The sequence below is a fragment of the Rhinolophus sinicus genome, linkage group LG04 (genome assembly GCF_036562045.2).
Source record: "Rhinolophus sinicus isolate RSC01 linkage group LG04, ASM3656204v1, whole genome shotgun sequence".
Taxonomy (NCBI): domain Eukaryota; kingdom Metazoa; phylum Chordata; class Mammalia; order Chiroptera; family Rhinolophidae; genus Rhinolophus; species Rhinolophus sinicus.
In genome coordinates, this window is record NC_133754.1 from 113,381,532 (window position 1) to 113,399,237 (window position 17,706).

Sequence of the window (17,706 nt, forward strand, 5' to 3'; positions counted from 1 at the left end):
CTGGAAGCATGTGCCCCAGCAAACACGTCCGCACTCCCTGCCCTCTGCTCGGATGGGAGCGAGCCATCACTGGTCTTTCCATGTAACAAAATAGCTCGAGACTGGCACATCCACACAAGATTGCCTCTGTTTTGATGGCTCCATTGCCCGAGTGTCACCGTAGTCTGCAATGGTCCACAGGCTCCTTCGTTCCAAGCCCCGCCCTGCTTATGTCGTCTGCGTAGCCTTTCTTAGCTTTAGTTTCCTCATTTGTAAACCCTGGATACGTTTATTAGGTGGTTGTGAAATGAATTCATTTATGTCAAGCCCTGATAATGGCCTAGCATCAGCTATAAAGGTATGTGCTACTCTTTGCATGTTGGTTTGTTTCATTTATTTAACCAGCCCTCTGCCAGTGAACCTTTGAGCTGGTTCCAATGGACCGCTATTTGAAACTGCTGCAGTCAGCCAGCCCGGGCGTCCAGCATACACAGGGGTACGGTACACCTGTGGGATAGTTCCTGGATTTGCTCGTGGTGGGATCCACGCAACCTGAAATGAGGGCGGCAGCTCTGAAGAATTGGATTTTTGTGACGGGATGAAATAGATACTCGTATGTATTTTTTTTTAATTTACTTAATGTTTTTATTATAGTAAAATGGCCATAAAAGTTACCATTTTAACCATTTTCAAGTGTATAATTGAGTGGCATTAAGTGCATGTACACTGCTGTGAAACCATCGCCACCATCCATCTTCAGAACTTACTCATCTTCCCAAAGTTAAAAGTCTGTTCCCATTAAGCAGTGATAACCTTCCGTTCTTTCTTTCCCTCCCATCCCTGGCAGCCACCGTGCTTTTTTCTGTATCAATTTAACTACTCTAGGTACTTCATGTGAGTGGAATCATACCATATTTGTCTTTTTGTGACTGGCTGATTTCACTTAGCAAAATATTCTCAAGGTTCATCTATGTTGTAGCACGTGTCAGAACTTCTTTTCTTCTTTTTCTTTTTTTATTTTTTTATTGGGGAAGGGGCACAGGACTTTATTGGGGAACAGTGTGTACTTCCAAGCCTTTTCCAAGTCAAGTTGTTGTCGTTTCAATCTTAGTTGTGGAGGGTGCAGCTCAGCTCCAGGTCCAGTTGCCTTTGCTAGTTGCAGGGAGCACAGCCCACCATCCCTTGCGGGAGTCGAACCGGCATCCTTGTGGTTGAGAGGACGCGCTCCAACCAACTGAGCCATCCGGGAGCTCAGCGGCAGCTCAGCTCAAGGTGCCATGTTCAATCTTAGTTGCAGGGGGCCTGCCCACCATCCCTTGTGGGAGTCGAGGAATCAAACTGGCAACCTTGTTGTTGAGAGCCCAATGGCCCATGTGGGAATCGAACCGGCAGCCTTCGGAGTTAGGAGCACGGAGCTCTAACGCCTGAGCCACCGGGCCAGCCCCCTTCCTTCTTTTTTAAGGCTGAATAATATTCCATTGTGTGTATAGACCACAGTTTGTGTATCAATGGGCATTTGGGCTGTTTCTGCCTTTTGGCTATTGTGAGGAATGCTGCTGTGAACATGTGTGGACAAGTCATCTCTCCAAGTTTGCTTTCAGTTCTTGTGGGGATACATCTAGCAATGGAATTGCTGGATCATATGGTGATTCTGTTACCACACTATTTCCAGAATGTATACATTTTAAATGTTAATATTTTTGTCTTTTCCAACCTGATATGGAAAAAATAATTTGCATTTCTCGAAAGCTGTATTAAATATTTTTTAAAGCCTCTTCAAAGTCGTGTGTGTTTCTCCTGCTGTTAATTTATATGCAGTGTTTGTGTGCCTGGCCCGTAAGTGTGTCTGTCGTAGCCTTTTTCTTATTGATTTATAGACATGCTTTAGAAGTTAGAAAATTAGTTCTTTGTCATGTGCTGCAAATATTTTTTTCCCAGTTTGTTACTTGTACTTGAGATTTTTTGTTACTTTGTTTTTTATTTTTTGTATGGTCAATTTTATCCCTCTTCTGTGGTTTCTGGGTTTTGCATCTTGCATAGAAAAAGCCCCAGAGGGCTAAAAATGGAGGGTTCTTGGAGCGCTGAAAACGGCAAGTTCTTGGAAGTCTGCAAGTAATGTGGCTGGAGCCTCAGGCCCCGCCCCACCTCCCATCCACCCCCTGTACCCTCTCTTTCCCCCAGGAGACTAAGAAGTCTTCCTGCAGTAATGACCCCACAGAGGCTTTCAACTTGCAGAACCAGGTAGGGACTTGGGTGTGTGGGGAAGGAGGAGGAGCCCAGGGGCTGAAAACAAGGTTTATATGAACGTCTGCAAACCAGGGATGAGACAGAGATTCTAAATGCAATGCAGGAACATTCTCTCTACATTTTAGGAGTAGGGAAGTGCTGATTTTATAAACTTACTTACCCGAGTAATACATCGTCTTCCCAGAACAGCAGCAGCCTTCCTGCCACCCCCATCCCTCACCTCTTTCCAAGCAGGAAAACTGCTTGAGTTTCTGTGGAAAAAATGCACAGGGCCAAAGAACAGAGCTCCACATACTGACATTTGGTAAAGAAAGAGGCTGGGCATTTTGTTCTTGATGTTTACTTTCACCTCAGAAGTAGAGATCCAACTTGATTTTCCACCACCATCTTTTCCCTGTTGGTGGAAATGCCTGTATCATGTACTAAATCCCCATACAGGCTAATTCAACAAATATTTATTGGGCACCTATTGTATACCTGCACCTATTCCAGGCATTTGTAGTGGAGATGGTCAGGGAAGAGTAAACAATACGTAAGTTATTATAATTATTATCATATATATTACAAGAGTAAACATAATACAAAATACAGTGTCTGGAAGGTGTTGTGAGGTACAAAAGCCGAGCTAGTGCAGGGTAAGGGTTGGAGAGTGGGGTGCTGTTGTCAGTGGGGTGGTCAGCGAGGCCTCATGGTGGCGGTGACATGTGAGCAGGCAAGGGAACTGGCCATGCATGTTGGGGGGACAGGGATCAGCAAAGTCCGTGCAAAAGCCCTGGGGTTGGAGTGGAGTGTGTTTGAGTAACTGCCAGGGGACCATGTGGCTGGCACAGGTGGGTGAAAGGGTCACAGGATATTAAGAATGAAGTCAGAGAGTAAAAGGGGGGGTGGATCCAGACAGTGTAGGGCCTTGAAAGCTACTTGTAGAACGTTGGATTTTGCTGAGTGAAGAGGGGAGCTTTTGGAGTGGTTTGAACAGTGTGTGACATTATCACACTGGAAGGGGATCGCAGAGACACTGCTTGCAGGGGCAAGGGCAGGCACAGGGGCACCACTGGAGGGCAAGAAATGGTCAGAGTCAAGAATGTTCTAATGGACTGGAAGTGAGGTGACAGAGAAGAATCCAGAATAAGCACAGAATTGGGCCTGAGTTACTGGAAAGATGGAGATACCATCAACTGACGTGGGGAGACTGTGGGTTTGAGGGGATGGGGTGGGGCTGGTGGAACCAGTTTTGTTAATTCCATGGGCTGACCTCCAGGTGGAGGCGCCTGATGGGCAGCGGGTCCAGGAGAGGGGAGTGGCCCCTCTGCACTGAGATGACATGGGAGAGCCCAGCGGAGTGAGGGTCCACAGGCAGAGGCGCCCACCAGGAAGGGGTCATAGGTCGAGCAGGGACCTGTTCTTGGGCTGAGGCAGAGAAGCCCTGGAATGTTCCGCCAGCCAAGGGAAACAGTCAGGGAGGAGAGAGGGACAGACAGGTCAGGTGCTGCCCACACCAGGGAGAGGAGCCTGGGAACCACTGGCTGGAGCCGCACGGGGACCTCTCCCGTGCCCCCCTCAGCTCCCACCAAACCAGTAGTGACGTGAGCTTGAGAATACCTGCCTGTAGGTGCTACACTTCGTTCTCCATTATGCTCCACTTTCAGAATTTTCCTGGCTGTTCTTGAATGTTTACTTTTCCGTATGAATTTTGGAGTCAGATTATCTGGTTGTCTTATTAGGATACTATTAAATCTCATTCATCTCTCTGTGACCGTTAGTGTTTCCATCCAGGATTTTTCCAGGAGAGAGCCACCCATCAGAGCAGTGGGGGCAGGGGGAGGCTTCCTGCAGGAGACGTTTGGCAATGGGCACTCCTGGGCTGGCACCTCGTGGGAGAGGCCAGGATGCTACTGACAGTGTCGCATTGGAGAAAGCCGGCCTTAGACTGGCTTTGTGCCCGGGACTCGCCTCTACCTTTTCTTGCCAAGTGCTGGCTGTTACAGGCGAGTCAGCCTTCTTAAGTGTTCTAGAAGTCTTAAAGAGCAGATGACATATAGTGTGGACATTTTCAGATGACATATAGTGTGGACATTTTTCATTCTCTTCAGCTACCCAGGCTGTGACCCCTTCGTGTACATGGGAGATACTATTGGGTGGTGTCCAGACGTCACAGAAGGGAAACAAGCTGGACACTTGCTTTCCCAGCTCCCTTCCAGCTGAAGTGTGGCAGGGACCTGGGCTTCCCGTCAGATGCACCAGCAGAGACTGGCCAGTGTTTCCCAGAGTGGGCGCAGGGACCTGTCTCTCTGCTGGGGGCCTCAGACACTGCAGGAGCTGCAAAGGTCCTGGGTTGCAGAATTTGGTGGCAGCAGCTGGAGTCCCCTCACCAGGCCATTCTGAAGCTGGGTGTAGGGCACAGCTGTGGGCTGGCGAGCACCAAGCCTTGTCTGCCTGATGATTGTGTGGGCTTTTAAATATGCTTTTTTTTTTTTTTTTTTTTTTTTTTTTTTACCATACTGTAGCGTTTTATTTACAATCAGTGATACACTTTGGGCTCTGATAGTACTTAGATCTATTCCATCTTGCTATGGACTGAAAGCTTGTGTCCCCCAAATGTTTAAGACTAACCCGCAATGCGATGGTATTCAGAGGCAGTGCCTTTGGGCTTAGGTCATGAGGGTGGGGCCCTCACAGATAGGATTAGTGGAGCTTGCTCCCTCTCTCTCTGATAACTGCCATGTGAGGACGCAGTGAGAAGACAGCCATTTGCAAACTAGGAAATGAGCTTTCACCTGACACTGGATCTGCTGGCACCTTGATCTTGGATTTCCCTGCCTTTGGAACTAAGCAATAAGTGTTTCCTGTTTAAACCACCCGGTATATTTGTTACAGTAACCCAAACTTATAAGACATATTCTTTTTATTCTTTCTTAACTGTTGCATACCACAATATTGGCATACCACAATTTCTTATTGAGGTGGTTCTAATTTTTCACTATAGAGTACCCCAGCCTGATGAAAAGCCTTGAAAAATCCCTCATAGAGTGAATTTTTCTAAGTAAAAAAATTTCCATTTACTTTAATGGAAAAAAGTTTATGCATTTTGAAGCCCCCAAATCATACCTATTTATGCTACACCACCAAAAAACATTAAAAATTATGCAATTATTTCTATAGTTAACGTTTCATAATATAACTCAACCAGATTTAAATACGCTTTGGATCAGTTCCCTTTTCTTGTCAGCGTTGTGCCTGTGTCTGTTGCCACCAAGAAGCCTGGCTGATGCACATGGATTCATCATATTGTGAGAAACGTCAGAGGCCAATGAGGCTTTCAATACTGAGTTATGAGACGTTTTACTTCTACAGAAAACTTAAGTGTGAAACTTTCAGTATCATAGTCTAGATGTTTCCTATGCAAAACAAGTGCGATAAGATACTGTGATCACGGCAGGACCAGGCAAAGGCCAAGGCCTGCATCATCAGCTTTCCTTGAGACCAGTCTGTACATGAGGGTTACGACTGGACCCGTGGTATAAACAGATTGTGGGACCGGATTCTAGAAGAAGGCTTTAAAACAGTTATTTTGCCTTCATTTTGGTTCTTGAGGAGTGAAATGGTGGGAAGAAGCCCATTTGCAGGACTCCTGGTGGTGGGTCAGGGTGGTAATAGCAGAGGAAAAGCAGGAGAGGCGAGCAGCACCGGTCACATTCATGTCTCTTCTTCCTTGGAAAGCAAATCAGTCTGATTCCTCGTGGCCGGAGGAAGGCCCTTCCTCGGTGTGTTCTCACCGGCACGCGCGGCAGGCAGGCAGCGTTGCCCCTGCCCTTCTGCGGACAGGCCGGGCTCGGCTCCGATTTTCTGCGCGTTCCCTGCTCACTGCCAGGGACGCAGCCCCCCCCCCCCCCCGCAAGTCCCCGTTCTTGACTCTTGCACTTCAACAGAAAACGTGGCTATCTCCTGACCCCTGGACGCTTTCACATTTTCGTCCCAGGACTCTTGTCCCACCAGCAAGAAATGGGGCCAAGTGGAGAAGGGCTAATGACGCCAATAAAATAGCCCCCGGGACTGCACGTGCAAGGAGCTTCTCCAGAAACGAGGCTTATCTATTTTCCATCTGCTTTCTCAGACACCTACTGGACATAAGCAGCCTCCAGTGTCCCATGTCCGGAAGCAGAGTGACCATTCATGCACACTGGTCTCTGTAAAACAGGGCGACCTGGGGTCCTGTAAGTAGCCACTAAGTGGGGCCTGGTTGAGGCCACCTCTCGGGACTCCCTTCCAGGGGAGCCTGTGGGGGCTGGAACTCAAGGGCCACGAGTCTGAGCGGTGGCTGAGCGAGTTAGAGGGTGTAGGCTGAGCTCTGTGGACGAGTCCTGTCTCAGAGATGGGGAAGAGCAATGGACAGAACAATTCAGTTTGTACTAAGTGGTGATATATTTATGTCAGGCTTATGGAAAGATACGTGTATGTGTGGGGTGCATTTCACTGTGTCTGAGCAGCCCCTGCCTGCCCTATACTCACCCTCCCTTCCTCCTTGGTGGTGGGACCCCAGCTTTTAGGTGTCTGGTGGCAAGATTCCCAGCACAGAGGATAAACCGTAATCGGTCTTTTTCTGGAGCAGGTCTACCCAGGCTTTTGTGCAGCCTGAAGCTTCCATAGCTGGGGAGTAAAGGAAGCTTTTTCTGAGAAAGACTATATTTTATAAATACAAAATTAGGTACAATTTTATTTAGAATGAAACAATATTTAAAAAAATTACAAACTTGGAAACGCTAACAGTTGTACAAATGTCACACTGTCCCAATGTTGATGGGTGCTCGGGAATGCCTTCTCTCCCTATGGTTTTTGGCTCTGGTTTTGGTTCTGTCCTCTTTGGTTACCTCTTCGTAGGACAACGATTTTACATATTTTCTACAGAAAGAAGAGAAAGAGAATCCAGTCTTTTCTCCAGCATTCTTTATAAAAACCTTTATTATTGAGACAGGAAAAATTTCTCTCAGCAGCACAGCTTGCTATTATTGGTAACGTAAAATTTTAAGAGCCGTTGTCAGATCTCTGAAAACCTCTGTCAAATTCATCCCAGGGCTAAACTCTAGGATTTGGATGGCTTCCCCATACGCCCCTCCTTGTTCCCTCTGCACCCACTCAGGTGGCACAGTCCACGCCTCTGTGGTGATGCAGCGCCTGGGCCTGCATCTCTGTGTCCCAAGCCAGCTGAGCTTGCGGGGGGTAGTGCTGGCATCCTTGGGAGCTGTTCCCTCACTGGGAGGCCACTGACCTGCTTGGAAGTGATGGTGAGTCAACTCATCCCTCAGCCAGGCCCTCGCAGTGCCCACGGCCACCCCTGCGACGCCCTACAGGTATGAATGTAGAGACTTGTCTTTGCCGGTTGCAGTTCAAATTCCTTTGCAAATTTTACAAAAATGAATGACCAAGGGAGCGTTGGCCTCTGCGCAGTAAACGGTCCTGAAGCTCCAGCTTCATTCGTGGCCTGGGAGGTCTGCCCTTGGTCTCTTACCCCAGCAGTGGTTCCCGCTGTCCTTCCCATGGTGTAAGGGCAGGTCTGGTGTGGCTGGTGGGAAAGATGGGAGACCTGCTGTCCTGTCCCATCTTGGATGTTGTCAGTGAAGCCTGGGCTTGGCAGCGTTCTGCTCCTCGGAGAGGAGAGTCAGGAGAGCTTCAGTGAGGCCAACCCCGACTGTGACGTTGTCGAGCGGCCGAATGCGCCAGCTTTCTGGGAGGCCATCGGCGTCTTCCTTGTTTAAGCCACTCTTCGTCAGATCTGCTACTGGTAGAAGGCGTCTGCCTGGCACAGGCACTGGGGTGGAAAGAACCCCACTACCAGTAAACCCGATATGGCCTCCAGGCTCAACCTTGTCTCGTGATGTGCACCTCAGGCCCCAGTGCTCTCGATTCTCCAGGGAGGGGAGGAAGCTCAGTGGCCTTCACTGGGCATTTTCACCAGAGCCCATTTTTGGCTGGACCCCTGCTACTTTGAACGTCTTTCAAAAAACTGAAAAGAACCCACATGTCCAGACTGTCCTGGAAATCTACGGCAACTGGCAAAGGAGGTCGTTTACTGCATCCATGCCAGCCCACCTGCTCTCTGCCCTGCTGGGTCCTTCCCTGCTGGCTGGGTGTGGGCTCACGCAGGAGCCAGGGACACACAGAGGTGTCTGCTTTGGTTTTTCAGGGGAGGGTGCCACTCCCCCTCCGTCTGTGCTTTGGGAGTCCTTACTCCTCACAGAAGTGAAAGGAGTCACACCTGCTGGTGTGGCTTCCCAGCTGCTCACCTACTTAGGGGAACAGCCCCCTTGCCCATGCTGCTTGTTTTTGTTTCCTCCCCTTGTCAGCACCTTTATCAAGGTGGGAAGGAGCAAGGGGAGAAAGTAAGATCAGTAGACAAACCAGTGCCTACTATCTCTGAGGAAAGTCTTCATGGATGGTAAGGGTTCACTCCAAACACAGGACCTGCCGGGCTGCTGGGAGCTCACTGGGATGAAGACCAACGCCCGCTCAGACAGTCTGCTCTGTTACCAACTCGTGTCCAAGACTTGGGCGAACTTACAGGCTTTGGAAAGGAAGTGGGAGAAATTACAAACAGGCTGAAGCATGCTCAGGACAGGAAAGAATCTTCCAGAAATGCAGCTTTAGCAGTCTGAGGGGGAGACCATCTTGTTCTGACTGTGTGCTGTGAAACATAGGGGGAATGGACGTCCTCGTGGAAGCACGCCCCGAAGGGCGGCCAGTCCCGACGGATGCTCGCATCCAGGGTTACCCGCTACCACCACACTGAGCCCCTCTCTTCATGTCCCCAGAGGCTGGTCACTACCTCCATGGCCAAAGACACCGTAGGAGAGATGTCCTGACCTCCAAGTGATGCATGTGACAGTGATGAAGACGGGAGTTGTGATCAAAGTCTTTTAACAGCATACCTTTCATGTTGTACCATTTCTTACAAGGAAAGCTGGGGTCAGAAGTTCTTGGAATTTTTCAGATCTTCAGGTGGATCCATACACTGAAACAAAATATTCCCCAAAAAGCTCAACCTCGAATCCAGCAAAACTTGACTCATACCTCAAGCGGGAGCCAAGACGCAGATTCAGATATTACTAATGCATAAATCGAAGTGGACATAAAAGAAAGTCTTGACTCACTTGACAAACAGAATATACACAAAAGAGCATACAAATCAATACAAATTAAGAATAAACCTGAAAAGAAAAAAAATTTCAATTGATGTGAAATAAATATTGACCTTGGAGTTACCAGTTCTTTATTAGAAATTTCCAATTCCCATTTCACTTAACAAGACAACTGAGGTGTAATCTGTTCCAGGATTTTCAGAGCACGTCCTGTACCCTCCCATCAGCCATCTTTAAGGTGATACGAGCTCTTCGTAGCAGTCAGTGTTTAGCAAATACAAAGGCAGAGAGTTAGCACCAGGACCAGCTCTATTTCATTGCTTAGCAGTGTAGTCCACCCAGCAGGGCTGGCACACGTGCTGCCAGGGACCAGTGGTCCCATCGCCGCCACTCGCCCTGGGCTTGCACGGGCTCTCCGGCTCCTTGGCCTGCTCCCGGGATGGCCCGTGGGGACTACTTGCTGAAGAATTTCTTAGGGACCCAGGAGAGGGTGGCTTTATCTCGGAGCTCTGTAGGTGACAAGGCCAATACCAATGACGTGGCTTCTAAAGCAGAGGTTTGTGAAACAGGCGCAGGTCCTTTCTGGGCTGATCAACGCTTCGTGACCAATTTCTTGGTCAAAACACTTTGAAACATTGAAACAATAGTTGTGCATCTTGGTGTGATAAGGGGAAAAAAGGAAATAAAAGTCTTCTCTCCCATCCAAGCCTTTCCTTTAGTGACTCTCTAATCACGCCGTGTTGAGCAGGTACAGAGAATGCTAACAGCATAATCCAGTCATTCGTGAATAAATCTGAGTTTGGGCTCAAGAACCTGTCTTCTTATTTTGTAAAATCTGTAGAGCCAGATCTTGCCAAGGTATTTATGGCTCATTGTTACCACTCACAGAGGGTACTCGGCTCACAGCATTTCATCATGTGCCCCTGTGAGCCTGGGCCCCGCGTGGCAGCCACATGTTCCAAGGGCCTGGGCTAGACGTGCGCGCGCAGCTCTGTAAGGAGCTCTCTGGCCAGTTTTCTTGATGTTGGGGCTTCCATGCAGAGACGATCCCATCTGTACAAGGTCTGGTCAAGGAAGCCGATAATCTCATGGGTTATCTCATCAGTCTGAGCCATCTGCAATGAGGACAGAGGAGAAGCCAAATTAAAACATTTTCCAGACGGATTCGTCTCTTTGTCCAGTGGACCAGCCGTAACCATCCTGTCCCCGAAAAGCAGCTGCATTCCTAGCAGCTCCAAAGGGCTCTTGTTTTGTTTTCAAGGTGACTAGCAAAGCAAGTCTGTTCTGAGAGGCTGGCCGTGCAGTGAGCAGTCAGTTCCTAACGGTCACGCTCTCCTGACAGAAGGGCTACAAGCAGGCAGTTTCCTGGAACGCCAGTTACGTGCTTTGGGATTCCCTGCCGTGGGGAGGAAAGGCAAATGAACATGCTGAGGCTTGACTTTCTGTAAAAGGTTCACACTAATATGAGAACTGGAACATGCTGCAAAGAAAATGCCACCTGTTTTCACACAAACAGCTTTATAAATGGCATTCTTAGGCCAGCAACCTGAGCCCACTTGTTTTTTAAAGGCATCTAAGGTTTTAACACCTGATTCTAAAGGGAAGCAGCAAATGCAGGAATTGTTAGTTTTGCTCAATACAGCCTCAAGGCATTCTGAGTTGTTGGTGCCCACAAGTATTTTCCTAAGAATTTCAGTTCAGCAAAAAGGGAAGGGCGAGAATATCACAATTTAGATGCATGAAGAATTGATTGTGCTTTTTTAAGACACAAACCACATTAAGAAGCCATTGGTTTTTGAGAGTAATGTCCGTATTTGTTTGTAGGTGTCAGTATATATGGACACCTCAGTCAAACGTGTAAGTAGCCATAGCAGCCCGAGGACAGCTTCCTCTCCACCCCCACACCAGCCCCTTCTGCGGGGAGGGGGGGGCAGCTACCCTGGCTCCCCGGGACTGCCCCATGGCCCAGGATCCCCTTCTTGGCCACCCACCTCTGTCAGTCAAGGCAGACACTGCAGCCCATGTGCTACGCTGGTGCAGTGCGGGAAGTGTGGGGCACCGTCCTGGGGTTCTGCTGGAGGTGGGGCGGGCAGGCTGCCGGCTTAGGTGGGGCTCACAGTGGCTCTCGGTGTCTGTATCAGCATCCTTGCTTTATACTCAGAAATCAGATGCTGCCGATGACTTGTCAGATGCAGCTTCTGTCTTTTGTGGATGAAGCAACGCAAGCCTCCCTGGGACACCTTAAAACAGTTAACCTACCACCTAGCACCTGAATAGGGGAGATTCATCCTGCTCCACTGCCGTTGTTCCCGGGGCCTCCACCAAGCCGGGCGGCGGCGCAGCCATTGCAGATGACTGAGGTCGCCTGATCTAACCGCGCTCCATCTTTACAAGCCAACTCAACTCCCAGTTCCATTTAAGGTTTCCAGCCTCATACAAAAACCCGCCTCACTGCAGCTGAGGTCAGAAACGCGCATGCTTGCAGGGCCTGGCTGAGGCATGTCCATGCAGGGGTTAAATTCATTGTGAGTTCAGCAACCATAGGACTGAACTCCATGTTTCAGATTCTAGCTAACGTTTGGCTGTTACTGCCGTGGTCCATCAAACCAAAGAGAAGGAGAGGGAGAGACAGACAAGAACTCAGCAGGACACGAGGCAGGAGAGGATGAGACTCGGGCCAGAGGAACCGGACACCAGCCAGGCTGCTCTTGCCGCTCGTCAGGCTTGCAGAGGAGAGAAGGGAGTAGGCACAGCAGCGGAAGCCCAAGGCCAACAGAAGCCGATCCCCGTGGCCTGTGCGAGGGGCAGTCAGTTGGGAGCGTCCTGCGGCAAAGGCTGGGTGCGGGACGACGGGAGGAGATGGAGGGATAAGGCACCTTTAATGAAATGGAGCTGCTCAGTAAGGTGGGGCCAACTCAGAGAATTCATGGAAGGCTGTGAAGAGACGGTTTGGACACAGCCCCTACCGTCTGTCCCTTGGCCCAATGCTGTTACCGAGACAAGGGGCAAGGCTGGCACCCAGGCCCACTGAGTTCCCACCAGCGGGGCCAGGGTTTGGGTCCCCCGGGTGGTGCAGCCAGAGCTGCTGGCAGACAGGCTGTCCCACCAAAGCCAACACTTCTGCCGTCTGGCCACCACCTGCTCCCAGGCCCGGCAGACCTGGCTCTTTCCAGGGGCTGCTCGCAGAGAGGAGAGATGAGCTGGTGGGAGGCGCGCCCAGGAGAGGCTGGCAGTGCGCAGAGGATGCGTCCATCTGTCCTGCTTGTGGCTGCATTAGCCAGGCCGCCTTCCGGCTGTCCTGTGGCCACCGCAGGAAGCCTCGCAGTCAGGAAGGCTGGTGTGTTAGTAATACAGCTTCAGAACATCTGCAAGGACAGCGTCCGGGAAGCTCTCTCGGCGGCGATGGGCTTCAGGTGCCCAGATGGAGCACCCACCTGCGAAGACGCGCGTGTGTGAAGAGAAACACTGGCATTTCATCCTTTAATGCTTTTTTGTTGTTGTTTTTGTTTTGCAGCTGGGCTGACTTATAAAATTTAATGACGATGCACGAGGGTGTTCCGTGTTGCCTCAGCCTCAGGTGTTAATGTATGGCCGAGACTGAACTTTTTGTGGTAACAGCACCTGGGCACAGGCAGCCAGCCTGAACTTCGTGACACAACCTAGGTCCTTGTTCACAGCAGCTTCTCCGTGGGTGAAACCTGAGGGTGGTCCATTTTGAACATGGGCTGTTTGCCGGGAACGGATGGAAATGTGGTTGGAATAACAGAAGCAGAGACCTGGGTGTCTCCAAAGAGCTTTCTCTGGGTTGCGTTCTCTCACACCCCGTCGGCAGGGCGGGCGGTGACCTCCCTGGCCTGCCTTTCTTCTCCCAGCGTGACAGGACGGGAGAGGAGCTCCCCAGGGACAAGGAGGGGACAAGCTCCCACAGGTGTACCAGGCACGGGCAGGAGGGCAGAAGTCAGGTTACAGAAATGCCGCCAACACTTTCATGATTCAAAAGTGCCTGCTGTTGACTTTTTAAAATAATTTTAGAACTGCTTTAGATTTACAGTTTTACTGAAAAGATAAGACAGAAAGATCACGTATCCCACACAGCCAGTTTCCCTGTTAACATTAGTGTGTACATTTGTCAGACTTAATGAATGCATATCGATATATTTTTATTAACTAAAAAGTCCACACTTACTCAGATTTCCTGTTTTCCCTAATGGCCTTTCTCTGTTCCAGGATCCCAGCTCAGACAGCACATTACATTTAGTTGTCATGTCTCCACAGGCTCCTCTGGGCTGTCCCTGTTTCTCAGACTTTCCAGACAGATGTGATGACCTGGACAGTTTTGAGGCGGCTGCTCAGACATTTTGTCGATTGTCCCCCAATTGGGGTTTGTCAGTTGCTTTTCTCATGATTAGACAGAAGTTACATGTGTTGGGGCAGAAAACCAGAGAGGTAAAGGTAAAGTGCCATGTTCATCACATTGTATCAAGGGCACATACTATCAACACGATTTATCCCTGTTGATGTCAACCTTGATCACCTGGCTGAGGGCGTGGCTGAAAAGTGACCAGTACAGCTTACACCTGGTTAGTACAAAGTTCTCTAGACATATGGACACTTTTAGCTCTCACCAATGGCGTTCTCCCACCCAAATGGGCTTGGGATTAAGTGAGGTGTGCATTTTATAAAGGCACACAGTAGGTGTTGGGGCAGCCCTGGGAGATGGGACCCAGCACATGACAAGCAAGTCTTCTATCTTGGCCATGCCTGAGCTCTCTGATGGCTTCTGTCTGCGCATGTGAGAGGTGGCCTGCCTACCACCCCAGATGGCTCTACAGGGCCTGAGCCCACCTCCTGGGCGCTGGTGTGTGAGGTTCTTGGCAGCCCCGCTTGTCACTGGAACTTTCCTCATATTCACATCCACATTCAAAGAGAGCCTTCCCTGGAAGGGAGCAGGAGGGGGCCCTCTGGGTGCTGGGAACATTCCTTTCTTGATTTGAATGCTGGGTTGCATGCGTGTTTTGGTTTGTGAAAATTCATCAAGCTACACATTTCTTTATGTGTATTATGTGGCAATAAAAAGTAAAAATAACATGGAAATAAAAACCCCAAGAGCCAGCATGTTGGTGCTTTTGCTTTTTGTTTTTTGTTTTGATGAGCATTATACAATTTGCTGTTTTAACCTTTTTTTTTTTCCCAAGTCAAGTGTTGTCCTTTCAGTCCTAGTTGTGGAGGGTGCAGCTCAGCTCCAGGTCCAGTTGCCATTCCTAGTTGCAGGGGGCACAGCCCACCATCCCTTGCGGTGTCGAACCGGCAACCTTGTGGTTGAGAGGACATACTCCAACCAACTGAGCCATCTGGAAGCTCAGCGGCAGCTCAGCTCAAGGTGCCGTGTTCAATTTTTAGTTGCAGGGGGCGGAGCCCACCTTCCCTTGTGGGACTCGAGGCATTGAACTGGCAGCCTTGTGGTTGAGAGCCCACTGGCCCATGTGGGAATCGAACCGGCAGCCTTCGGAGTTAGGAGCACGGAGCTCTAACAGCCTGAGCCACCGGGCCGGCCCTATTTTAACCATTTTTAAATGTACAGTTCAGTGGCAGGAAGTACATTCACAATGTTGTACAACCATCACCACCATCTACTTCCAGAACGTTTTCATTATCCCACACACAGCTCTGTACCCATTAAACACTAACTCCCCATCTTTCCCTGCCTCAGCCCCCGGTAATCTCCACTGTACTTCCTGTGTCTCCGAATTTGCCTATTCTAGGTCCCTTGTATAAGTGGAGTCACACAATATTTGTCCTTTGGTGACTGGCTTATTTCACTTCGCATACTGCCCTGAAGGTTCATCCATGTCGTAGCGTATCTCAAAACTTCATTCATTTTTAAGGCTGAATAATATTCCATTGTATGCACAGACCACATTTTCTTTATCCGTTCATCTATTGATGCACATTTGGGTCATTCCCCCTTTTGACTATGTTTTATTTATAACAGCCCCCCTAGTGGGTGTGCAGTGGTACCTCACTGTGGTTTTGAATGGCATTTCCCTAATAGCTAATGATGTTGAACATTTTTTTCATGTGATTACTAGCCATTTGTACATATTCTTTAGAGAACTGTCTGTTTAAATCCATTGCCCATTTTTTAATTTGGTTATCTTTCTGTTGTTGAGTTGTAAGAATTCCTGAAATAGTCTAAACACCAAACCCTTATCAGATGTGTAATTTCCAAATATTTTTCTCCCATTCTGTGAATTGTCTTTTCACTCTTCTCATAATGTTCTTTGACACACAGAAGTTTATCATTTTGCCTTTCAATTTATCTGTTTTTTCTTTTGGTGCCTGTGCTGTTAGTGTCGTTATCCAAGAAATCATTGCCAAATGCAGTGCCACACGTGGTGCTCACTTCTGACCTGAACTGTTAACCGTTCTTCACCCCTCATGTCAGCTGGGCTTATGGAAGGATTGCTTTGTAATCAACAAATGACATTCTTTAAACCACTGTAGTGAGCACACCCTTTTCTCACTGAAGTCTTGTTTCTCTTCATGAGGAGGAAGAGAGTCGTGCACTGAACTGGAAGAAGAGTACATGGGGCCACAGGGGACCTCGCTTCTCCTATGGGCTCTGGCAGCAAGCCGTGTGACATGGCCCAAGTCACCGCCTTTCTCTGAGCCTGTGGCATGCGGCAGGCTCTGGGGTCTGTGCCAGCCTTCCCCCTTGCTGCCAGTCCACCTGTCTGGACAGCACCCCGGTACACACTCTTCAGAGGCCGGGCCCTCGGGTGGGATGTGAATGAGATCTAGGAAGCTAGAAAAGGGGAGACTTACGAGGGAGATGACTTCCCGGGCAATCGCGTGGCCTCCAGGAGCCCAAAGCAAGAAGTTCAGGGTTAGGCGCCTGATCAGCCACGGGCACGCGGGCGGTCTGGGGTCCCCACTTTGCTCTCCAGCTGCTGCATGCACATCCCGGGCTGAGAGCGTCGGACTTCGGAACAGCTTCCGGAGGCAGCCGAGCACTGCCTTCCCCTCTGCCTGGAAGTACAATTTCAAAGGGGAGAGATTACGGGAGTCAGGACACGCACGGCTCCAGGGTTTATTCAGCACTTGGAAGCAGCCCTCTAAGAGGAGAGGACTGGCGCCCGAGGGAGGGCAGACAGAAGCAGCCCATCTGAGTTTACACACTGCTCCACACGAACCCAAATGGCGTAATGGAATTTTCTTGACTTTCTTTCGTCTTGCTCACTAAGCAGCTAGGGCGCCATGCCAAGAATTGACCTTTTTTGTATGAAAGGAAATGGAGAATGTAGTCACATTTTTATATTGTGGGGGAAGGACAAAAAGGCTCCTTCAAGACTCGCTCACTATCACAGGCACAAATCAGAGCCCCATGCAATCAGACCTCTGCTGACCAGTGTTCTGATAGGAATGAGGCTTGTTCTGCTAGCTTTGGGGGTGGGTAGGGGAGGGAGAGAGGACACATGGACACACACACACACACACACACACACACACACACTCATACGGTACCACACAACCACAGCACACACATACCACTAACACCACGCTCACCCATCACACACACACACACACACACACACACACACACACACACACACCTTTGTCTTTGTTTAGACACTGGGATAGTCTCTTCATGTTTAAAGCTCAAAGAGAGGTCACAAGTCTGTGGAATCCATGTAAGAATGGTGATTGTTATAGGTCTGCGGGTTGTTTTTGCATAAAAAGTATTTATTTCATGCTGAGACCTCTGCTAGCTGTAAAAATGGTACAAGTTGTGACTTGGAAGACACAGCTAAAACTGAAAGCCATGGATCCAAAATGCTACATGGAACTCACGAACAGCTATGGCCCATCATTTTTTAAAGAATATTTAGGCCTAATTCTGAGAATTCCCACAACCAATTTTCTGGATTTTGTGTGGGTCTTTTTTCCTGCACATGAAGGCCTCATTCAGTGAAGTGTGTCATAAACCCCAGTACACCAGGAGTGCCGTGTGAGCTCTTCTGACAATACAGGGCCGTGAGAAACCGCACCACGCGGCTCTTCCAGGGGCCATGGCAGTGTTCCAACAGGAGAGGGCCCCTCTTACTCCATCTCTTCTCTCGCCTGGACCCTGCCTGCCCTTGTCGGGGGGTATCTACGGGAGCACAACACCATCTTACCATCTAAATGGGTCTGCAAAAACATGGGGACTTAGGAAGCTGTGCCTTTATATCCATTTTTCTCTCATCCAGTATTCCCTAAGATTGATATTCTTCCTTTCCATTCTATCCCAGACTGTCTTTCCCCTCATGCCAACCTGACATGCCAATAACTTTAGCTGCTTTCTAATTTT

At 49.2% G+C, this 17,706-nt stretch overlaps 1 protein-coding gene across 8 annotated transcripts in view; it reads right to left on the minus strand.

Annotated features, from left to right (window-relative positions):
* Positions 1–7,163: 7,163 nt before the first annotated feature.
* The window catches only part of FANCC (FA complementation group C), a 261,715-nt gene continuing 251,172 nt past the window's right edge, over positions 7,164–17,706 (minus strand). For 6 of the 8 annotated variants that reach the window (XM_074330248.1, XM_074330249.1, XM_074330251.1 and 3 more), the window contains 2 exons: positions 16,182–16,385; positions 7,164–10,471 (listed from right to left, as the gene is read on the minus strand). In XM_074330248.1, coding sequence (XP_074186349.1) covers positions 10,328–10,471; positions 16,182–16,385 — 348 coding nt within the window. In that variant the 3' untranslated portion in view covers positions 7,164–10,327. Of the gene's footprint in view, positions 10,472–16,181; positions 16,386–17,706 lie in introns of those variants that run through there. The other 2 variants (XM_074330247.1, XM_074330252.1) reach the window with 2 other exon arrangements.